Source organism: Oryctolagus cuniculus, chromosome 7 (assembly GCF_051225735.1).
Source record: "Oryctolagus cuniculus isolate XC-2025 breed Fujian yellow rabbit chromosome 7, ASM5122573v1, whole genome shotgun sequence".
Taxonomy (NCBI): domain Eukaryota; kingdom Metazoa; phylum Chordata; class Mammalia; order Lagomorpha; family Leporidae; genus Oryctolagus; species Oryctolagus cuniculus.
This window is the reverse complement of record NC_142873.1, coordinates 159676016-159699300: the sequence shown is the minus strand read 5'-3', so window position 1 is coordinate 159699300 and position 23285 is coordinate 159676016. Positions and strand designations below refer to the sequence as shown.

At 60.3% G+C, this 23285-nt stretch overlaps 1 protein-coding gene across 2 annotated transcripts; it reads right to left on the bottom strand.

Moving 5' to 3' along the window:
* Nucleotides 1-3530: 3530 nt before the first annotated feature.
* On the bottom strand, nucleotides 3531-23034 carry GPR157 (G protein-coupled receptor 157). 2 transcript variants are annotated; one of them, XR_016211303.1, is made up of 5 exons: nucleotides 22512-23034; nucleotides 9990-10203; nucleotides 8978-9241; nucleotides 6977-7174; nucleotides 3531-6625 (listed from the first exon to the last, which is right to left on the bottom strand). XR_016211303.1 is itself a non-coding variant. In XM_002716142.6 (4 exons), the coding sequence occupies exons 1-4, from the start codon at nucleotides 22892-22894 to the stop codon at nucleotides 6413-6415; spliced, it is 1008 nt and encodes a 335-aa protein (XP_002716188.3). In that variant the 5' UTR covers nucleotides 22895-23028; the 3' UTR covers nucleotides 3531-6412. The 2 variants fall into 2 exon arrangements, 1 of the variants encoding a protein (XP_002716188.3); XM_002716142.6 differs by lacking the exon at nucleotides 8978-9241 and having other exon boundaries at nucleotides 22512-23028.
* Between the last annotated feature and the right edge of the window lie 251 nt (nucleotides 23035-23285).

Sequence of the window (23285 nt, the reverse complement as noted above, 5' to 3'; positions counted from 1 at the left end):
CAGGTCTCCCATGTGGGTGCAGGGACACAAGCACCTGGGCTATCCTCAGCTGCCTTTTCAGGCACATTAGCAGGAAGCTGGATCAGAAGTGAAGCAGGGGCCTCCACTGTGTTGTAGCGGGTAAAGCCACCGCCTGCAGTGCTGGCATCCCATATGGGCACCTGTTTGAGTCCTGGCTGCTCCACTTCTGATCCAGCTCTCTGCTGTGGCCTGGGAAAGCAGTGGGGGATGGCCCAATCCTTAGGCCCCTGCACCCAAGTGGGAGACCAGGAAGAAGCTCCTGGCTCCTGGCTTGGGATCGGCGCAGGTCTGGCCGTTGCATCCATCTGGGGAGCGAGCCAGCAAATGGAAGACCTCTCTCTCTGCCTCTGTAGCTCTGCCTTTCAAAGAAAGAAAGAAAGAAAAGAAAAATAACGAACGAAAGAAAGGAAATAAAGAAAGAAGCCAGAACTCAAACTGGTGCTCATGTGGGATTCTGGTATTGCAGGCATTGGCTTAACCTGCTGCACCTCAACGCTGGCCCCTAAGCTTACCTTTTAATACCCGTTTCCATCAACTTTTGCAGTTCCCTGCGCACAGTGGAGCTCTAGTGGGGGCCCCGTCTCTCTTCTCCAGGGCCCCGTGGGTCACAGATCTGGTTATGGGGGGCACGGGCTTCTCCCTTCCTCGGAGGGTGGGAACAGCCCCTCGGGGTGGGTTGGCCACGCCCCACCTGTCAGCTCCACCTCACTATTCGCCCGAGACTCTTTGCCCAGGAGGTTCGGCTCTGAAAATATCTTTCTGGCCCACTTCAGTGGCAAGCAGCAGGAGAGAGCGCACCCCAAGTCTTCCGGTGCCTCCACTGGCTGTGCCACGCCCCATCTGAAGTGCTTCTGCGTGGTCCCTGCCCAAAGCCTCACACTTCGATGCCCCTCCATTGCCCCCCACCCCGTCCAGGTCTGTGGGAGCTCCTTTGCTCCCTCCCAGACCTGCGGGAGGGCGGCCTCACCTCTGGCCTGGCAACAACAGCAACGCTCCTCCCCCCCGCCAACGTGGGAGGCCCCTCCTTGCAGAGCACCAGGGATCCGGGTTGATGTGACCACAGCCATCTTGCCCTCCAGGTGACCCTGGGAGTCATCTGGGCTCCAGCAGGTAACAGAGTGTCCAGATAACCTGTTATCTGATGTTCTTATCGGACGCCTGGACTGCCTCTTATCTGATGCCTGGAGCATCTCCTGTGCATGTCAATATTTCTCGACAGTCTTAGGTGCACTGGGATTGGCCACGGGACACGTCTATAAAACCTGTGTTCTCCTGCCTCACGTGCACTGAGCCATGTGTCCCGAAGCCACCCGAGACTAAGTCCCCACAGGAAGTCGCACCTTGTGTAACCCCGGATTATCCTCGTCCATCTGCCCCTTTGTTCCTCACCTTCTGCCCCTAGCGGCTGCTTCTGGAACTGGGTTTCCTTGAGCCACCTGCTTCCAGCAGGCTGCCCTGGGGAGCACGGCCAGCGGGGTGACTGCAGAGGGGGCAGCATCCCAGAGACCTGCTCAGAACACAGAGCAGGGCTGACCTGAGGGCAGGGCAGGTGCAGGCAGTGGGCAGGAAGGGAAGTGGTGGAACAGCGTGCAGGAGCACATGGGGCTGCTGGATGATCAGGAAAGGCGGCCAGGGGATGCCTCCCACAGGGGCCTGACGGTCTCCTGTGGGGACCACCCCCAGCATTCTTTGGGGCCAGGCTGGTGACCATGATGGAGCCTTGGGTGGTGCAGAGGCCCTCCGTGAGCAGGGCAGGCAGAGGGGCTGGTGTTTCGCAGCTGGTGGCAGGCCAGGGAGGAAGTGACGGAGGGTCGCTAGAGGAAGATGGCTGGGAGCAGGCAGGCACATGCTCCTAGCAGAGGGGAGGAGAGGAGGGTCACAGGGCATGGGGGAGGGGCTTCATCCATCCCCGCCCCCCCAATAGGCACAGATCATCTAGAGTTAGAGGCAGATGCGAGGCAGAACAGCTAAATCACTCCAAAGTGGTCCCCAGAGAAGCTGTGAGGCGATTTCAAAGTTTGTGGAAAATGGGATTAAAAGGGTTTAGGACTGGTGTGTGCAGGGGGGTAGCTGTCACTTGGGACACCTGCGTTCTATGTCAGAGCCCCGAGTCCAGGTTCCTTCCTCCCTCCCTCTCTTCTTTCCTCCCTTCATAGATTTATTTGTTTGAAAGGTAGAGCTACAGTGGGGGGGGGGGATACTTTCATCCTCTGGTTCACTCCCTAAATGGCTGCAACGGCCAGGGCTGGGCCAGGCTGAAGCCAGGATCCAGGAGCTTCTTCCGGGTTTCTCACAGGGGTGCAGGGGCCCCAGGACTTGGGCCATCCTCCGCCTCTTTCCCAGATGCGTTAGCAGGGAGATGGATGAGAAGTGGAGCAGCCGGGACTCAAACTGGCGCCCACATGGGATGCTGGCACCACAGGCAGTGGCTTTACCCGCCACGCCACAGCGCTGTCCCCAGTAAATCTTAGAAAACAATCTGGAAGCCAGCGCCGCGGCTCACTAGGCTAATCCTCTGCCTGCGGCGCTGGCACACCAGGTTCTAGTCCCGGTCGGGGCGCCGGATTCTGTCCCGGTTGCCCCTCTTCCAGGCCAGCTCTCTGCTGTGGCCCAGGAGTGCAGTGGAGGATGGCCCAAGTGCTTGGGCCCTGCACCTGCATGGGAGACCAGGAGAAGCACCTGGCTCCTGCCTTCGGATCGGCGTGATGCGCCGGCCACAGCGCACCGGCCGCACCAGCCATTGGAGGGTGAACCAATGGCAAAAGGAAGACCTTTCTGTCTCTCTCTCACTGTCCACTCTGCCTGTCAAAAATTAAAAAAAAAAAAAGAAAACAATCTGGAAGGTGGAAAAACAAAGTTTGGGAGCTCTGGGAAGCAAAGTGCCCGAGATCCCGAAGCAGTTAAAGACCACGTGCAGGAGCAGGCACGGGATGTGGGGATGGTGAGAGCAGGCACGGGCTGGCGTGCACTTGCCCAGGCTCCACGTCACAGCGCACGGAGCCTGGTCCCGCTCCAGCTCCTCGCTAATGCAGACCCTGGAGGCAGCAGCGGCGCCCGTGGCTGGGTCCCTGCCACCCACGTGGGAGACACAAATGGAGCTCCGGCTCCCAGCTTTGGCCCCAGCCTCATCCTTGCCGTTGTGAGCACTTGGAGTGGACAAGCGGTTGAGAGCTCTGAGAAACAGAGACGTGGGCAGGCCTGCCAGCCCCAGGGCCAGGCTGCTGCTTCAGGGCGGAGCTGCTGTGCGGGTCACTGTGTTCCGGACACCGCAGTGCAGGGAACGGCCATGGAGCGTCTCTCTGTGGACAGAGCCCGGGAATGTGCATTCCAGCCCCCCCCCCTCCCATGCTCTTCTCCGGGCACACCCGGGGGAAGTCGGCTCCGCCTGGGGGCGGTCGCACCAGCTCTGTGCAAGGCTCTGGAGCCGCAGCCACGGCTCAGGTCAGCCTGAGCCTCCTCGCCCACTCCTCCCCACCACACCAGCAGGCCATCAGTTCACAACACACACGTGGAAGGAAAAAAATAATTTAATTTAACATCAGTGCCTACGCAGCCCACTGGGCGGACAGCCAGGGTTCCCCACAGATCTGCAGGCACAGAAGCCGCGGTGGCGGGTTTGTAAACACAGGTTTTCCTGGGACATACATGGAGCTGTCTGCACCTTCAGCCTGGGCCAGAGGATCTTTATTTGAACACAAAATGATTGAAACGAATTTTTCAAAACCCTCGGAAGTGGGAGGAGGCAAAGTGGCTGGTGAGCCTGATCTGAGGCCGGGGTTCAGACTGTGCAGAGCAGAGAGCCCTGGGGCTGAGAGGGGTCAGGGCTGGGGAGCACCTGCCAGGCTGAGGTCGCTGCTCGGCGGGCAAGGGATGCAGCCAATGACCACTAACGGCTGGGCGCCACCGGGCGGAGCACCACCCAGGGAGCTGAGCCCCTGCCCGCCTGGGAAATGGGCTTCCACATGACCTCTCTCCCTCCCTCTTGGCCACCCCGAGACAAGCGGCAGCTGCAGGCCCAGCCTGAGGCACTAGGACAAGCACCCCCCCCATCCCAACAGGCTCACCGCCCTGCAGGGGAGCCCACAGGCTGGGCAGCAGCGCAAGCCGGGAACACTCCAGCTGTGGCTTTTTTGAGGTTTTTGGCCAGGGGCATCAAACCAGCAGAGAGAATTTGAGTGAGCCTCGGGCCCCTGGAGCTGGTTTCTGAGAGCCAAAGGGAAACCAGCCTCCGCCTGCAGCCACACCGCTGCATGCGCAGGCGCCCCCTGCTGGGCATGGCTAGTCTAACACCTGCGTTAGAATCCGATTTTTTTTTTTCATCTATTTGAAAGGCAAAGGAGAGAGGAAAGAAGGAGACAGTGAGAGAGAGAGAGAGAGAGAGAGAGAGAGAGAGAGAGAAAATCTTCCATCTACTGGTTCACTCCCCAGATGCCTGCAACAGCCAGGATCTCCCATGTGGGTGCAGGATCTCCCATGTGGGTGCAGGGGTCCTAGCACTTGAGCCATCCTCTGTTGCTTCCCGGGGTGCACATTAGTAGGGAACTGGATGGGAAGCAGAGTGGCCAGGACTCGAACTCAGGATGCAGGCACCCCAAGCAGTAGCTTAACCTGTGGGGCCACAACACCCCCCCCCCCCCGCCCTGCCCGGGATCATCTTCTTTCAAGGCAAACTCCTGATTGTCTGCGCCATTCTAGAAGCGCCACTGAGGGTATTCCCCAGTTCTGTGGCCAGGAAGTTGCTGGCACAGAGACCCACGCCTGCTGCTGTGAGTAGACGGCCCCACAGCCGAGCAGCCCAGAGCATTCTTTGAGTCCCAAGGGGACGTTCGCTACCTGCTGACTTCCAGAAAGAAATCTGTTTTCAAAAGAAACCACACCCGAGTGTCCCGGACTCAGTCCTCTACGTCACTGTTCCTGGGCCGGGCACCGTGGTGCAGCGGGGTAAGCCGCTCTGGGGACACCCCCCCCCCCCCCGCATGAGTGCTCCCTGCTGATGCGCCTGGGAGGTGGCGGGTTGTGGCCCGCATACTTGGGCCCCTGTCACCCACATGGAAGACCCGGATGGAGTTCCTGGCTCCTGGCTGCAGCCTGGCCCAGCCCCAGCTTCTGCAAGCATCTGGGGTGTGAACCAGTAGATGGGCGATCTCTCTGTCATTCTGCCTTTCAAATAAAGTAATTAAGTTAAAAAATAAATAACTATACCTTCTCCTCATACAGATTCTATTCTTGAGAGAACAACAGGAATTGAGAGCATCGCCTGATTTTGTCTTTAATCCAGAACCTTCAGATGAGGCTCAGGAAGTCACTTCCATTGTGCGGCTCAGGTGCGACCAGGTGTCAGATGCACCTGCCTGCGCCCGGCCTCCTGAGGGCCCATACACTTCCCTTTCTGAGCCCACAGCTTCTAGACTTAACAGAGGGATTCTCTTCTGAGATAAGAGGAGAGTGTTAGGTGGGAGAGCCGGAGAGAATGTACGGATGCCTAGTTTGAGTCCTTGTTATAAATGTAAATAATTACCCCAGGATCCCTGTCGCCACCGAAGACGCTAAATCCTAACACCTTCACCTTCAGAGAGGAGCCCGTGTGTGGGTCACTCACTGCCTCTCTGCTCCCCTGTCCCCCCCCCCACATAAACTAGCAGGTGCATTAAGGCAGATTCCCTCCCCACTCACCCCAGTTTAGTCTTCCTCAAAACAGGCAGACCTGGGGAGAGAGGGAGGGCCGGGGTGGGCGTCCCCACGGCTTCCCTGAGATTCCTCTTCCTGCCCCCGGGCCCAGCCCCTGCACTCAGGAGGGAGGCTGTATCGTGAGTGACAGTGCCTGGCGGAGGCAGGAGTCTGGGTTCTGGCCTGAGCTGGGGCCCAAACACGGTCTACTTCCGGGGCTGGTCGCCCACACGCGGGGAGTCCAGGAGGCCCTGAGACTGCGGTGGGCAGCTGTGCTGGGCTGTGCTCACTCACGGCGCTCACTGCACAACCTGCAGCCTGTGACTGGCTCCCCTGCTACCCCGGGGGGTTGTGCAGGGGCTCCGCAGGATGGGGGCACGGGTGCGGCTCCCCCGCTTTGTAAACAGCACCGTGGGGCCTCAGGACCCCCAGGCCCGCGGGCTCACAAGCCTGCCGGGGGTCACATCCTATCGGCTGCCCTGAGTCCCACGCCAGCTTCAGGCGAGCAGCCAGGTGTGGGTGGGACTAGCCGACGGAGGTCTGGAGGTAGAAGCTGAGCTGGCAGCTGTCCCGCCGCCAGGGGGCGCGAGTCTCACCGGTGGGGGCTCCGGGCGCAGCAGGCACCTGCCCCCGCTTCCTGCAGCGGGCAGAGGCGGGCAGAGGCGCGCAGAACCGCGGTCCCCGGAGAGGCGGCATCTGTGCACATCCCAGCGAGGGCACAAGCTCAGGTGCTGGGGAGTTCCCCCGCGGTCCGTCTGGGTGGCTGGGGGTCTCCCGTCTTGGAGAGTGCGGGAGCCCCGGGAGTGCTGGCTGGGGTCTCGGCCGTCGGCTGGGGACAGCAGCAGCAGCAGAGCGCGAAGAGCCGCGTGCGGATGGCGCGGGTGCACAGCACAAACATGATGCAGTTGGCGCCTCCCTGGAAGGTGTTCCCGATCCCCTGCGGGAAGGAGAGGAGAGGCTGGAGCCAGCCGCCCCCCGCCTGGGAGCTGGGAGCTGAGGCAGGCCCCACGGCCTCTCTGCCCACCCCCCGGGGCTGGTCTGGGAGGAGCTTGGCCACAGGGGCTGGCCCAGACCTCTGTCCAGGTCTTCTGGGTTGAGAAGGACCCAGGATCAGTCAACTCTGTGACAGCCACTACACCTCCAGGCTCCCGAAGTGCATGAGAACCACACCCGCCCTCCCTGCTCCGCTCAGCCAGGCTGGCTGGGGCTGACAGGGGCCCGCGGTGTGTGAGCGTGGGCGTGAGGTCGTGGGAGGAGGGGCAGGCTGGGCTGTGGGACGCGGACTTACGTGCAGAACGACCAGCACCGGCATGCGCACGGCCGGGGAGCCGCACAGGGTCAGCACGAAGCGCACGGTGCTCCAGATCCGCAGGCAGATGAAGATGAGCGGGATGAGCACCAGCTTGGTGTCGGCCACCGAGGCGGAGCGGCGCTGCAGCTGGTGGGCCTCGCACAGGATGGGCCGGTACTCGGAGAGGGCGGCGCGCTGCGCGGGACAGGGCGGGACGTGAGCCCAGCGCCCTCCGCCGCGCCCGCCCCTGCCTTCCCCTAGCCCGGGCCACGGCCCACACCACGCGTCCCGCAGGCTGTCTTGGGGCTGTCTGAAACGGCTCACTCATGCCTCCCCGCCAACGGACACCCAGCCCTCCCAGCCCGAGGAGGGCCCACCAGCCGCGGCTGCTCAGCAGACCCGGGATCGGGACACCTCTGCCCACTGCCAGCCACACCCGGCCCAGGCACTGTCTCCATCTCTCCGGACAGACACCTTCCCTCTCCCTCCCCGCTTCCCTCCTCCGTTCTGTCCGTTCTAATCCCCTGAGCCCTGGCAGGGGCCTTGGCGGCCAGAGTAGATTAGCCACATCCTGCACCCAAAGCCCCTTGGGGGCCCCATTTCAATGTCCCCTGTGACCTTCCACCAGGGGCAACGCTGGCTTCGTTCTGACCTCACTCCCACCACTTTCCCCAGTGCCTTCTGTCCCTGGTGGGCCCGGCACCCCCCACCCGGCGCCATCACAGCAGCTGTCCCTGCCCTGGGAATGCCCTTCCTCACCCGGCTCACTCTCACCCCGGCAAGTCTCTGCTCTAAAGTCAGCTCGGGGTGAGGTCTGGTGAACCCCTCGCAGGGCGCAGGCGCCGCCCGCACCGTCCCAGCCCCGCTGCGTCTTACTTCGTGTCTGCTTTCCTTAGCGGCTGTTCTTGAAAGATTGGTTTATTTATTTACTTATTTGAAAGGCAGAGTGACAGAGAGGGAGAGAGTGGGGGTGGGGAGGAAGAGAGAGCTTCATCTCCTCGTTCACTCCCCAAATGGCTGAACAGCGAGGCCGAGCATGGCCGAAGCCAGGAGCCTGGAGCTCCGTCCCGGTCTCCCACGTGGGAGGCAGGGCCCGTGCACTTGAGCCGTCCCGGTCTCCCACGTGGGAGGCAGGGCCCGTGCACTTGAGCCGTCTCCTGCTGCCTTTCGGGACACATCAGCAGGGAGCTGGGTGGGACATGGAGCAGCTGGGCCTCTACCTCACCAGTGGTGGCTTAACCCTCTGTGCCACGATGCTGGCCCCGCCTCACGCTTGACCCTCGGCTGTCACTCAGCCCCTCCCTCATGCTCCTGGCTCGTGCTGGCCCTCCCCCTCCAGAATGCAGCCCCCCAGGACCCAGGTCTGCTTGGTCCCCAGTGGGCCTGCGCCACAGGAAGGGCAGTGAGGAAAGGGGAGCTCGCACCATCCCTGGCGTCCTTGTTCCCGGGGAAAGACAGATAAAAAAAACTCATAATGAAGACGCGTATTTGAGCCTCGGCCAGCGTCTGGGACACTGAAGGCCCGGGGGGGGGGGGCCTGGTGTCCAGCAGCGCCTGTGTCCTGGAGAGCCGCCGGCCTGGGCGTCTCTGCACACCTGAACCTCTGAGTGCACCTGCACGGAGCACCTGCCTCCCTCCCCTCCTGCAGCCTCCAGTGGCAGCCCGGGAGACTGGACACCCCGCCCACCTGCCTGGGAGCCCCGCCCACCTGCCTGGGAGCTCCAGAGGTGGTGTGGGCTGGGGGGGGAGGGGGAGCTGGGCTGCCCCTCCCTAGCACAAAGCGTGCTCCTGGCATTTTATTTTTAGCTCTGTTCCCACCCAAAGGCAGGAGGAGCCTGCACACCCACACCTCCTTGCCCACGGTTCTTTGCTGTTTTCTGAAAACACCTGCCCAACTGTAGAAGAGGATCCACAGTCACGTGCAGGGTTCAGCCTTGCAGGCATGGACCCTCCACCACCTACACACACACACGCACACGCACACGCACACGCACGTACACACAGGGCAACTCCTGAGGGCAGAGCCTGTCGGAGCTCCTGAGAGCCTTCAGCGGGGAACCCAGAACCTTCCAGGGCAGTGGAAAAGGCGGGAGGTGAGACGGGCACTCGCGACTCGGCTGGAGACTGACTACAAGGCCTCAAAGAGGATTCAGCCCGGCTGGCCAGCCCCTGCCAGGTGCAGCCAGGGCTCCCCTGAGCCAGCCTGGGCTGCAGGGCAGGGGAGGCTCAGGTAGACTCACACGGAGAAGCAGAAGGCTGGGCCTGGAACACAGGGGAGACAGGTGTGCTTAGGGGCCCTCGGGCAGAGACGCCCCACAGACGGGCACACAAGGGGCCGCCCCAGCCTGCAGCATGGCTGAGTCTGCATTCACAGCGATCCCTCCGGATCCCTCTCACTTCCCTCCCCTGGCCACATTCACCTCCCACCAGGGCAGCTGGGGGCGGGACCCTGAGCCACACAGCGCCTTCCCGCCAGCCAGCAGCCGCTCAGCAGAACTGCGTGCCGGTGGCCGGTGGCCGAGGGCAGGCTCTCCTGGCCGGGAGGAAGCCCCTGCTTGCACACCGAGTGGGTCTGTGCTGCGAGTGGCACCACGTAAGTTATGTCTAAAGGGAGGAAACGGAACGACTGGCCCACGTTGTGGGAGCAGAGCCACTCTCCTTTCTGGCCGGCCCAGCCCGTCGACGTCTGAATTCCTGGAAAGCCTACCCCCGAGGGCGCAATCCTGATCACCAGGGATGGGCCGGGTGAGTCCTTTGCATCACGGATTACGAAATCCCGGTCCACTTCCGCTTTGGATGCAGCCTCGCGTTTTCTGAGTTCCCCAAGTGTCCACGCGGGGGCAGTGCAGCGCCACGGCCGAGAGCACCGTGCTGGCTCTGGGCTCTGACCCCACCCGAGAAGGAACAGCAGAGCAGGGAGCTGGCCACCCGGTGGACCCCAGGGTGCGGATGCATGGCCCCCGGGCCTGTCACTGGTCCCGCCCCCAGACGCCACCCGCCTGGCACCTACCGCTCTGTTGATGTGCTTCCTGACCAGGAGGTACAGCACGGGCAGCGTGACGTAGGCCAGCATCTCCCACAGCTTCCCGGTCAGCAGCATCCACAGCACGTGGTCCTCAGCTTCCAGGTCGATCCAGCACCAGCCCACGGACACGTCGGAGGCGTCGTAGCCGATCTTCTTCAGAGTGACGGCCGCTACGGTGATGGCCAGCGGAACCCCCCAGCTGCGGAAGAGCAAGAAGAGGCAGGCACCCAGGTCAGGCTGGCGCTCCCAGCAGCGCGGGCACGGGGTGCTCTGGGGAAGGCAGACGGTGCTCCCCAAGGATCTGACTGTCCTAGAAACACAGGAAGGGCAGGTGTTGCCCGAAGCCGGCTGCTAACGCACAGCTCCCAAGATCCTTGGAGACGGGTGCTGGAATGTGCATGGTGAGGGCTGGATCTGGCCTCCAGCTCCTTCCCCACCCAGAGGGGCCTGGGCACTGGTGTCTGTCCAATCACACACACGCCAACGGTTGCTCCTCCCCCCGCCCCCCGCCCCAGGCCAGCTCTTGGGCTTGCCTGGGGGAGCTCCAGCACCCCTCACACCTGCAGGGTCTGGAGGGGGACCTGTGGGCAGGTGCAGCCATCTGCCTGGGGATGCCCTGCTGTGCCCGGCGGGAGCGTGGCCCGACCAGGGGCAGGCGTGCCCTCGGACGCATAGAGCTCGGGCAGCGCTGGGCTCAGCTTTCTGGAGTCCACCTCCCCAGCAACACAACGGTGAGCAGGTCCAAGCCCCACAGGCCCCTCCCCCAGGGTCCCTGCCCTATCTCCCCCTTACAAGGTAGCTTGAATGGGTTCAGGAGGACCCCGAGAGCTATGTGGGCTCCTGAGGTGGGCAGCACCATGGGCAGTGCGGAGCTCAGATTCTGACCAAGCGAGTCATTTAGCTCCGACAGGCTGGTGTTTTTGGTAAAGCGGGGCTGGGGACAGCGCCTGCAGCAGGGCCAGGCCTGGGCCGCCGTGGAAATACACGAACAAGCACGGGTATGGGCCACTGGCTGCTGTCACCACTGCTGTGAGAGCTGCGTCTTGTTGTCCAGGATTTGGGTCTGGGGTGCAGGTGTTGCGCAAGGCTCAGGTGGCTTCTGCCCACAGGAACAGGACAGCAGTGCGCAGGTCCTGGGTCAGGGGCCTGGGGAACACAGTGGCAGGTGAACAGGACAAGGCTGTCAGCATCACCTGGAACATTTTTAGGTTCAGAAACATATATTTTGAGGGCTCTGGGTCAGGACTGAAAGGAAGTCATGGGTCAACCATGAGGTCAAAGTTCCATGAGCGGTTCGAGTCCCGGCTGCTCCACTTCTAATCCAGCTCTCCGCTGTGGCCTGGGGAAGCAGCAGCAGATGGTCCAAGTCCTTGGGCCCCTGCACCCACGTGGGAGACCCAGAAGAAGCTCCTGGCTCCTGGCTTCGGATCAGCCCAGTGCCGGCTGTTGCAGCCACTTGGGGAGTGAACCAGCGGATGGAAGACCTCTCTCTCTCTCTCTCTCTGCCTCTTCGTTACTCTGCCTTTCAAATAATGATGATGATAAAGTTCCACGTGAATCAGCTGCTGACAGCAGGCTGGGAGAGGTCAGAGCTTCGGCAAGGCCCTCCCAAACTCCACGGGGCCAGCAGGGGGAAGGGCAGGATGAGGATGCAAGAGAGAAAGCGAAGGCCTGGGTGCAGGGAGCCTTCAAAGAGGGGGTGCCCTGGTCCCCTCACTGGGCTCCATGGGGACACGCAGGAGCACCAAGGATGCCGTCACCACTGTCCTCAGTGTCCCCCGCCCCACGAAGTCCCAAAGCACAGGGGAACAGAAGGACCACCAAAGTCAAAGCTCACGAGAAAGGCACCAGGTCTACCAGGAGCTTGTCCTGGTAATGTTTGTTATTTACCTGTTTTATTTGAAAGGCAGACAGGGTGGAGAGAGCCCTTCCATCCCCTGCTTCACTCCCCAAATGCCCTCAGCAGCCAGGCCTGGCCCAGGCGGAAGCCAGGAGCCAGAAGCTTCCTCTGGGTCTCCCACATGGGCGGCAGGAGCCCAGGCCCTTGAGCCGTGCTCTGCTGCTTCCCAGGCACGTGTGCAGGGAGCTGGGGCGGGAAGCAGGCACCCCGACTTCCCCACTGGCCCACACGCCCGCCCTGGGCTGGAACATTGTGAGCACTTGTTCTGTGCAGAGCTGTTTGTCTGGTTAGCATGTCGGTGCCACCCTGGGTCTCTGTAAGAAAGACGTGTCACTGTAGAACTCCCAACACCCGGGACATCAAGACTTCGTAAGTCACACTCTGCACTCCGAGGGACAAAGGGCTTGAAGCCCCAGCATCGGAAACAGCACCTGGCACCGGTGACGCGTGGCGGATGGTTGAATGGAGTCTCAGCCGTTGCCGGCATCCTCGGGAACAGCAAGGACACTGCAGAGGAGGGGACGAGATTCTCGGGGAGCTGAGTGCTGACCCCCGCTTGATGCTCGCAGGACTCCTCTATGGGAGTCTGGGCGGAGACAGCCCTGTGTGTAGGGACAGTCACCCTGAAGGCCAGACACAGGGAGAGTGGCGGGCGCCCATGCTGGCTCCCAGCTCCGGCTCCCAGCTCCTCTCGGGGAGGGGCTCAGGTGGGAGTCCTGCCCCCAACGTGCATCCCCGTGGGCCTTTCCAGAAAAACCCGGGGCCCACAGAGCCACAGGCCCACACCCTCCAGTTTGGGGTTTATATGCCAGTGCTACCCCAGTGATACATCTCCACGGCATTGCGAGGGTGTGCCTGGAGCTGAGTGGGTGTTGGGAAACAGCCAGCGAGGAGAGCGACTAGGGAGAGGGTTTTCAAAGGGTCAAGGGCGTGGGCGTGATCGCTTTGGTTGTGTGAACTTGAGCAGAGATTACAGCAGCCACGCTGGGCGCAGAACCTGCTCCGGGAGGTGTTTCAGTGGGAGGTGCTCGGAGGGAGTATCCCGGAGTCTGTGAGAGTGGAGTAGGAGGAGAGAGCAGGCTGGGCTGGACCGGTCAGCAGTGGGCAGGCAGCGGGAGCAGGCATGGTTTCATAACCAGCTCTTAGGAGTGCAGACCATGGCTCAAGGACTTGGGGCCCTGCCACCAGCTTGGGAGACCTGGATTGAGCTCCAGGCTCCTGGCTTCGGCCTGCCCAGCCCTGGCTGTCATGGGCAGTCGGGGAGTGAACCAGGGCTGTGTCTGAAATGAAATAATTTTTAAAAAGTTAAAGGTGTTCTAAATCTCACCGATGCCAATGATAAGAAAGCAGACAATGCTCCTTACTGCCAATCCCACCTCGGCGCCGGACCCTCACCAATGTTTTTGTCGGTCTTTTGGCCCAACCTGGGTACCCACAGCCCACCTCGGCATGTGCTCTGCCCAGGAGAGCATCATGGGAAGTTAGCTGGTGCTTTCAGTTTTCTTAATGCAGTGAGAAGGAAGTAAGAAAGCACCGAGCCCGGCTGGCCGGTCACCGCCTGGTGGCACCGAGACTTCTCTGCATGGGGTAGAAGCCGTTCCCACCTCTTCCGCAGCTGCCCCTGGGCTCCTGGCTTCCTCCTTGGCTCTGCAGGGTGCCTGTCTGTGCCACTAACATTTTCTCTATCACTTTCCTAACTCCAGATCAGCAAATCCTAGCCAAGGCCTACTTTCTTCAAATAAAGTTTTATTACAGCACGCCCAGCCCTGTTCATGTACATATCAGGTGAGGTGAGACGTCAGAACCCAGAGGGCACTGACCTTGACCGCGGGGCTGAAAATACTCTCAGATGCTTTATGGGAGAGGCTGGGTGGCCACTGCTCTGCACAATCAACAAAGCAATGATCTGCAATTTAATTTTTTTTTTTTTTTTTGACAGGCAGAGTGGACAGTGAGAGAGAGAGACAGAGAGAAAGGTCTTCCTTTGCCGTTGGTTCACCCTCCAATGGCCGCCGTGGCCGGCGCGCTGCGGCCGGCGCACCGCGCTGATCCAATGGCAGGAGCCAGGAGCCAGGTGCTTTTCCTGGTCTCCCATGGGGTGCAGGGCCCAAGCACCTGGGCCATCCTCCACTGCACTCCCTGGCCACAGCAGAGGGCTGGCCTGGAAGAGGGGCAACCGGGACAGAATCCGGCGCCCCGACCGGGACTAGAACCCGGTGTGCCGGCGCCACTAGGCGGAGGATTAGCCTATTGAGCCGCGGCGCCGGCCTGCAATTTAATTTTTAAAAAGATTTACTTATTTATTTTATTTGAAAGACAGAGTGATGAGAGAGAGAGAGAGAGAGAGAGAGAGAGATCTTTCATCTGCTGATTCACTCCCCAAATGACCTTAAGGGCTGGAGCCGGACCAGGCAGGAACCCAGAACTCCACTGGGGTCTCCCGTGTGGGTGGCAGGGGCTCAGGTACTTGGGATCCTCAGCTTCCCTCCCGGACGCATTAGCAGGGAGCTGGCTGGGAAGTGGAGCAGCCAAACTTGAACCAGTGCTCCCATGGGATGCCGGTAACGCAGGTGGCGGCTGAACCGGGGCACCACAGTGTCGGCTGCTGTGATTTGATTTTTAAATACTGGCTGCGTCTAACAATCAGCTCCCAGAATTCCCTACAATTAGACCTCTAGAGCATGACTTTAGGACGCCACCGGGCAGAGGGCCAAAAGGGGGACTTTTGGAGGTGCCCCTGGTTCTTGAAACATAGGGCGAGGACAGAGTCTGTTTTTGGGACTCTCAGAGGAAGCTGAGCTGTCTCTGGCCAGGGCGCAGCCTGAGCTGCAGGGGGCTGAATCCTGCAGGTGCTCCGCTCACAGGTGCAGTGGAATTCCTGTTTCCGCACCTCCAGTTCTCCAAAGCCCAAACAGGCCCGATGTAGCCTAGTAGCAGTGCACGTGGAGAGGCCCAAGGGTGGGGCTGATCACTGCCTGGAAACGGCTGGGGCCCAAGGGGTCTCCCTGACACCCACATGTGGGTGGCCCAGAACAGCCAGGGGGCTGCCAGCCTGTGTGTGTGAACCCCTGCTGCCCACACGCTAAACCAAGACTGGCAAGTTGGCGCCCCAGCCTGTCACCTGGGGAGCAGGTGGGAGATGCTAGGCCTTAAGCTATCCACGAATATTTTACAAATGTTGAAGAGGCCCCAGCAGGGATTAGCTAGCTAGCAGAGGGACAGCAGGGAGCACTGCTCATCCCCAGACCCCAGACTGGGTGTGACCATGTTGGGGGGGGGGGTGCCAGGACAGGTGCTGGAAGAGGGCCCTGGCCCCCAAGGCCCTTGCTTTCCAGACTTGGGGTCTGCCTAGACAGGATGCCTAGAATCTGCACACAGAGTGGGGTTCTGACAGCTCCTGCCGGACGGATGTGCTGGCCCCAGCTCTGAGCTGTGTGCTTGGGAACTGAGGTCAGCCGCTGTGGCCACGTCTGCCCCAGGAGGCAGCTATGGGCTGAGTTATGTCTCCCCGGCACTCCTCTGTTGAAGTCCTGATGCTCCCAACCTCAGAAGGAGCCTGGGTGTCAGACAGGCTCTTTCAAGGGGTGATTCAATTAAGATGAGGTCAAGAGAGGGAGCCTTAACCCAGGGTGCCTGCATCTGTACACGGAAAAAGGCAAGGAGGTTGGGGCACAGACCCACTCGGAGCGGAGCAAGCCTGGGAGCCAGCCCTCAGGAGAACCAGCCCCGCCCACACCTCCCCCTCGGACTTTCAACCCCCAGAACCACGGGGCAATCAGCCCACATTGTGCAAGCGCCAGCGGGGCTACTTTGTCATGGCAGCTGTTCCTGCACCTCTGCAGGAGGCACGTGCTTGGGGCGGGCGCCCTGTTCCCAGAGGTGAGAGAATGAATGGGAGACAAACACCACACCCAGACTGGGCAGGGGCGGCGAGCACCAACATAAACCACGCACATCTGCCCCAAGCTTAGTGCCATTCCACATCCTTGTGGTGCTTTTTTCTTTTTAATGGTTTATTTATTTGAAAGGGAGGGAGGGAGGGAGGGAGGGAAGGAGAGGGAGAGAGAGAGAGAGAGAGAGAGAGAGAGAGAGATTGATTGATTTTCCATCCACTGGTTCACTCCCCAGATGCCCCTACAACAGCCAGGGCTGAGCCAGGCTGAAGCCAGGAGTCCAGAACCCACTGAGCCATCCTTGCTGCCGCCCGGGTGCACATGAGCAGGAAGCTGGATGGCAAGGGGAGCAGGGACTGGAATCCAGGCGCTGCGGCTTGGGAAGCAGGTGTCCCGAGCGGTGACTTAGCTGCTGCACCCTCCCACTGCACCTGCGCATCTCCGGACGCGGGCATCTGCTGGGAAAAAACAAAGCCTTCCCCTCCCCCTCCGCTGGGGCAGCGTAACTCAAAAATGCTTTGCGAGGACAACCCTGGTGCAACAATGTGTCCATTTATTTAATTTGGGGCAGCCAGGCTGGGGGAAGCCCAGCTGCAGGGGGTGAGGCCTGGCGATTGGCTGCCTGGAGGATTTTCTCCCCGAACAATGGACACTCATTGTCCAATGCATGGACCAGAGAGCTAGGACGTGGGAGAAGTGCAGGGAGTCGGCCACTGGCCAGGTCACCATGAGGTCACTCACTCGCAGTTTTGGCCACAGAAACCAGGGGAAGGGGGTAGTACTTTCAAATGCACATCACCCCACCCCCTGCCCCAGTGTCATCGACCGCGGCCTCGGCTCAGAAATGCTTCCCACGCACCTGGGCCTGTCCGTGCAGGGTGCAGGGACAGGCTCTGCTCTCGGCCCCTTGGTGCTGGTGCCTGGCCCCCGACATGAGCTTCCCAGTCACTCAGCAGTGGCCTCTGAACAGAAACCAGGTCAACTCATTCGCCAGGGGCGGGCACTGACTGCGGAGCCACTCTGTCTGTCTCTCACCCAGCCCGGTTTCTGCAGCTGTAACGGAATTCAGAGAGAAAGGTTTATTTGGCTCAGAGTTCTAGCCTGGAGTGAGGGTCATCCATGGCAGAGGGCAGACGAGCAGGTGCAGGAAGATGGAGACAGGCCGGGGGCCGCACCAGCAGTGCCCACTCCTGCAGTGCTGCCACTGACCCTTCAGGAAGCCGGTGTGCCCGTGGCCCAATCGCCTCTGAGTTCTGTTACAACGGCAGTGACACTTCAACATGAGGTGACATTCAAACCACAGCGGGGAGAAGGACCTGCAGGCAGCCCCGCGGTCAGCTCGTTCCAAATTATAGAACCTGGAAGCGTTCCCGCCAGGGCCTGGTTCCCCTTTTTGCTGCACTGGGACTTCCCACACCCCAGAACAGTTTTTACGGTGAACTTGGGGTGCCACAGACCCCAGGCAAGTGCCAGGGGCTAGGAGGGCACGTAGGTGAACGAGTCACTGTCACGGCCACTCGCACCTGAGTGGACGGCTGGAGACCTGCTCAGCCAGGACCCATACTTCCGGCCTGGCAAGCTGAGCCACCCCCACCGCCCACCACTGCCCTGGCTCTGGGAAACCGCGGACTAATGCCTGGCACCATGGGGGACCCAGTGGAGGTGGGGTGAATCCGCTCCTGCTGACCCTGTTCCAGCTTCACCCAGGGGCCTCCGCCATCGGGGGAGGACCTGCTGTGGGAAGGCAGGTCAGCAAGTCACCGTGTGGGAGGCCAGGGGATGGTTTCGGGCTTGGCTTAGGAAAGGAGTCCGGTCCCTCCCACAGGTGGGGCTGTGAACACGCGGCTGCAGGTGTATTTCCACACAGGGTGAATAAAGGGCGGGGCGCCTGCCTGCCTTGACACTCAAGATGCGGTAGGAGCACTTGTTAAAGCAAGACTTTCCTATGAAGGCGAGTGTTTTCTCACACCTTTGAAAAGGCAGCTGGGGTGGGCTTTCAGCCTATCAGTTCAGACGCACATGGCTCACGTCATCATCAGACCCGGCTTCACTTCCTGACTCCAGCTTCCTGCCTGTGCCGACCCGGGGAGGCAGCAGTGATGGCTCAAGTGACCTGGTTTCTGCCATTCATGTGGGAGACCCGGATTGAGCTCCGGGCTCTGGCCTGGTTCTGCCCCAGCCATTGCAGGGGGTGAAGAGTGAATCAGCAAAATGAGCATGTTCTCTCTTTTTCTCTCTTTCTCTCTCTCTCTTTCTCTCTCTCCCACCCCACACTCCAGCTTCCCAATAAATAAGTAAATAAAGATCTTTAAAAAAAAAAAGGTGACAATAACAAACAAATTCACTTCCAAATACCATCAGGATGAACGGATGCTGAGCCCGGGGGCAGCGTGAGGGGCACGGGCACGTACAGAGCAGCCCGTGTCTCTTTTGAAGATCTTTATTAACCACAAACAACACGACAGCAACTCTGCAATGAAAGCACCTGGTGGGCCTCGGCCAAGCCGAGCCATCGCAGCCACCATCGCCGGGAAGGGACCAAGCCAGAGCCGCCCCGTGGGGTCACCTACAGGGCAACGAGAACCGGCTCTGCCGAAAGTGTAGAACCTGAGGAAGCACCAGACAGACCCAATCGAGGGGCACTCCACAGAGGAACAGGCCTGCACTCTTCAAAAACGTCGGCACCATCACACGCCAAGAAAGGTGGAAGAATGTTCCGGGTTGGCACCTGCGAGCTAAGTCAACACAGAAGCCAGCATCTCCCCTTGCTGTCAGGGCCACTGCTGGACAGTGGACAAAACCTTGAGGAAGTCCACCCACCAGGGAGCAGCAGGTGCTTGTGGTTTGGTGCGAGGCCGCGCGTCCCTTATGGAAACACACACTTTGATGGCCAGGGGTGGGTCGCCTGTTCTGAAACCCTGCTCTCAACACCGGAATTCGAGGGGATAAAGCTAGAGGGTGACACAGCAGTTTCTGGAGAGGCTGGCCAACTAGAAAGAGATGAGCAGCAAGTTTATATCTCAAATTTTAAAAACAGGGGCTGGCATTGTGGTACAGTGGGTTAAGCTGCTGCCTACAATGCCAGCATCCCATAGGAGCATAGTTCAAGTCCTGGCTTCTCCACTTCCAATCCAGCTCCCTGCTAATGTGCCTGGAAAGGCAGTGGAAGATGGCCCAAGTGCTTGGGCCCTGCCACCCACATGGGAGTCCTGGAAGGAGCTCCAGGCTCCTGGCTTTGGTCTGACCCAGCCCCAGCCATGTGGCCATATTAGAAGTGAACCAGCAGATGGACAATTCTCTCTCTCTCTCTCTCTCTCTCTCCCCCCTCCCCCAATGCTGCCTTTCAAGTAGATAACTAAATAAATAATTTTTTAACAGATTGTTAAGGCCAACAGACAAGAACAAATCATAGAAGGGCACTGACTGTAGGGGATTTAGAACCAGACTTAGCGCTGACAGCTTGTGTGGAAGGTGAGCTCTCTGCCCATCTCTGGGGCTCCTGGCTCCTGGCAAGCTCATGAATGCACAGTGCTTTGCAACCCGTCAGGAGCCACAGGCAACTCAGGAAACACACGAGGCTGCCGTCCACACCACCCTCCTTCTGTGAGGATTTTAAGATCTCTGTGAAGCGAACTGTGTGGTGGGATGGCCCGGGCCCACTGGCTTCGCAGGCGTTTCCCTGGGAACTTGTGCGTGGGCAGGATTCTCTCTAACCTCGTTTTCCCATGGCGGTCATTAGTTTTGGAGGTGGCATTTTCCACTTCACATTTATGCTATTTAGAAACCATGACTTGGGGCAGGTGTTGTGGTGCAGGTGTGGTAGGTTAAGCTGCTGCTTGGGACACGTGCATCCTGGATCAGAGGGCTGGTTCGAGTCCCAGCTACTCCACATCTGATCCAGCTCCTTGCTAACGCACCTGGGAGGCAGCCAATGATAGTTTAAATCTGTGATTTCCTGATACCTGTGTGGGAGACCCAGATGGAGTTCCTGACTCCTGGTTTTCACCTAGCCCAGTCTGGCAATTGCAGCTATTTGGGGAGTGAATTGGCAATTGGCACTGTCTGCGTCCTTCTCTCTGTCACCCTGCCTTTCAAATAAGTATATAAATAAATCTTTAAAAATAATTAAAAATATAACATAGAATTCTCCAATATTTAATTGCTGTGTCTTTTTTTTAAAAAAAGATTTATTTATATATTCAATAGAACGACAGAGAAAGAGAGAGACAGAGAGGCCTTCAATCTACTGGTTCACTCCCTAAATGGCCTCAACAGCCAGGGCTGGGCCAAGCTGAAGTCAGGAGCCCAGATTCCATCCGGGTCTCCATGTGGGTGGCAGGGAAGAAATCACTTTGTTCATTATCTGAGCTGTCCCAGGCACATTAGCAGGAAGCTGGATCAGAAGCAGAGTAGCTGGGACTTGAACCGGCGCTCTAATATGGATGCTATCGCAAATGACAGCTGAGCATGGCCACAACGCTGGCCCCTGCATAACGTTTCTATTATGAATGTCACAGGAGTTTTCTAGGACCACACAGGTAACAAAAGCAGAGAAAACTGAAAATCCTTATCACATCCTGGGTCACGGGTCTTCCCAGCACATCACTGGCTCTCCTACAGAGTGGCCCGCAGCCTACAGTTCTTGTATTGTTGGACTTTGAGGTTGCTTCCGAATTCCCACTGTGCCAACAGCGCCTCAGCAGACTCCTCTGTGTGTACAGAACTGTGTGCACTCTGGGTTCTCTCCTGAGACGGGGTCCTGGTAAAGAGGAACGGCTCCGGGGCGTGAATGTATACAAGGCTATTCCCACCCGGACTGCTCATAGTCCCGCAACAGAGCCCTAGCTTTACCAGCATTTTCGCAGTAAGATTCTGTGCCGTGGGCTGGTGCCGTAGCCTGGCAGGTAAAGCTGCCGTCTACGATGTTGGCATCCTATATGGGCAACCAGTTTGAGCCCCAGCTGCTCTGCTTCTGATCCAGCTCCCTGCTAATGCACCTGGGAAAGCGGCAGAGGGAGGTCCAAGTTCTTGGGCCCCTGCACCCATGTGGGAGACCCAGATGAAGCTCCTGGCTCCTGGCTTCCGCCTGGGCCAGGCCTGGCTGTTGTGGCCATTTGGGGAGTGAACCAGTAGATGGACGACATCTCTCTCTATCTTTCTCTGCCTCTGTCTCTCCCTCTCTGCCTTTCAAACAAATAAATAAATCTTTTTAAAAAATCTGTTTTTTTTTCTAATTTAATGAGGTAATGGAACCTTGTTGTTAGACTGTTCTGAGTATTAACACGGCTAAACTGTTTTCCACAAATCTTTATCCACTGCTTTTCCTGTTTTGTCTTACTGTGTCCTTTGTCTGTTTTTTAGGATATTTGTAGTTTTTTTTTAATCAGTTCCTAAAAGCTCCGCACAGAGCAGAAATAGCAACCTTTTGTGCAGTCATCATTTAATATACTTTCTAAGACTGGAAGGTGTGAAGAAAACTGATGTTCAGTAGCCTGAAATAGCTAGGGGGGGAAAAAAGGTGGCGGACCGTGTAGTCTATGCCTGCAGACCAGACCGCTCACATCAGGACGACGGAGACAGAGACAGAGACGTACACTGCAGACGCCTCAGGAGGGCCGTGGGCAGCTCCGGCTGGAGGATGCCGGGCAGCGTGTGCACCGGGGAGACCCACGTGCTGCCGAACCCTGCCAGACTCCCTGGCAGCCGGGACGCGGTGATGGTCTCTCCTAAGAAGCGGGTGGATCACAGTCCACAGACGTGGTGGACACTTGGCTGCTTTTCCATGGCCAGCAGTGGCCACAGAGGCGTCCCTGGAAGGAACTCTTGGCCAGCATCACAGGGTCCCTAACTCCGCACTCTGGCTCGCTAGGAAATCCCTCCTTCTTGTAGGAGCCGCCCCGACTCTGTTCATTATTTTAAATTGTGTCCAACATTTTTGGGAAACAGAAGAGATTTCTTGCAAAGAAAGGTCCAGTCCTGGCTCCTGCTCAGAGGCTAGAGCACCCTGGTCTGACCCGACGGCAGGTGGGTGGGATGCTGGGCAGGGAGCGGGCATGGCAGCCCCTCTTCCCAGGGTCCCCACAGCACCTGGGACCCGAACAGCCGAGAAGCAGGTCACTCCATTTCTCAGGGACCTGCTGGGCTCCAACCAGCAGCCACCAGAGCCAGGGGTCAGGTGACTCTCCCCAGCTCGCTGCCCCAGCGTGTGACACCAGGTGACCTGTCGCTACAAAGTGCTGACCATGCGGGCGAGTTTTTAATAGAAAGGGCCTCTCCTTGGGGCAGCGTTTGGTGCCCTCGCCTGCAGGAGGGAGAGGAAAGCGACCCCTGCCCTGGGCTGGGTGCAGCGCGCGGGAAGATTGCAAACCCCGAAATCACACAGCAGGAGCCCCCTGCCTCCCTGACCCCCTCCCCCGAGCCGCCCCCTGCCGCACTCTACAAGGTCAAGTCCACCTAAGGCAGAAATACACAAACACCTCAGAAAAGGCGGCGGCGGTGCCACACCCCGCGCGTTGCCCGGACTCCAGCAGCAGAGAGGCCGGGGCCGCACGAGGCGGGTGCCCACCGGCACGCCGCCCCCCGACCCGGCTCCGGGGGCGAGCTCCGCGCCCAGGGGCCAGCCTCGCCCGCGAGGCACGGGCTGGACCTCCGCCAGGCGGGGTGGGCCTGGGCGGGCGCTGGGGGTCGACGGAAAGCCGCGACGCCGCCACCCACCTGACGACGTGGAAGGCCCAGAGCAGGCGGTCGGGCTGGGGCGCGTGCGCGCCGTGCACGATGCTCAGGTACAGGTAGAGCGCGACGGCCACGGTCCAGAAGAAGGAGCTGGTGTTGGCGAAGGTGGAGAGCGCGCCCTGCAGCACGCAGTCCCACGACGGGCCCGCGAAGTCCTGCAGCACCCCGTAGAAGTAGGAGGCGGCCGACAGGAGGTCCGCCAGCGACAGGAAGAGCAGCAGGCGCCGCGCGCGGCTGCGCAGGTCCGGCCACAGTGCGTGCGTGGCCACCAGCAGGCCCGAGCCGAGCGCGGAGAGCGCGCACGACAGCAGCACCACTGCGCGCTCCGACGGCACCAGCACGGTGGGCGGCGCGGGCGGCGGCATGGTCGGCGGGGCGGGGGCCAGGGTCGCCGAGCCGACGAGCCGGGCAGCCGCCGGCGTCTGGGCACCGAGGCGCCCGCGGGCAGCGTCCCGGCACCCGCCCCGCCCGCGTCCCGGCCCCGCCCGGCAGGACAGAGCCCCGGCGCCTCGGCCTGAGCCCCACCCCGGACCACGCCCCGGACTGCCGAGCCCCGCCCCGGACCACGCCCCCGGACCGCCGAGCACCCCCCGGACCGCCGAGCCCCGCTTCGGACCACGCCCCCCGGACCGTCGAGCCCTGCCCATGACCACGCCCAGGTCTATGCCCCGCCCACGCCCCGCCCTCTGCCCTCGGCCGCCGGCGGGGCCCAGCATCCCGCACGCCGCTGCGCTCGCCAGGTGGCCGGGACAGCCT

Bases quoted from the DNA above. Each gene is read 5' to 3' on its own strand.
- GPR157 (XM_002716142.6), bottom strand. From the start codon at position 22,894: ATGCCGCCGCCCGCGCCGCCCACCGTGCTGGTGCCGTCGGAGCGCGCA. The intron at 7,175-9,989 runs GTAGGTGCCAGG...TGTCCCGCGCAG, and splicing joins GGAAGCACATCAACAGAGCG to CGCGCCGCCCTCTCCGAGTA. The intron at 6,626-6,976 runs GTAAGTCCGCGT...TCCTTCCCGCAG, and splicing joins CGGTGCTGGTCGTTCTGCAC to GGGATCGGGAACACCTTCCA.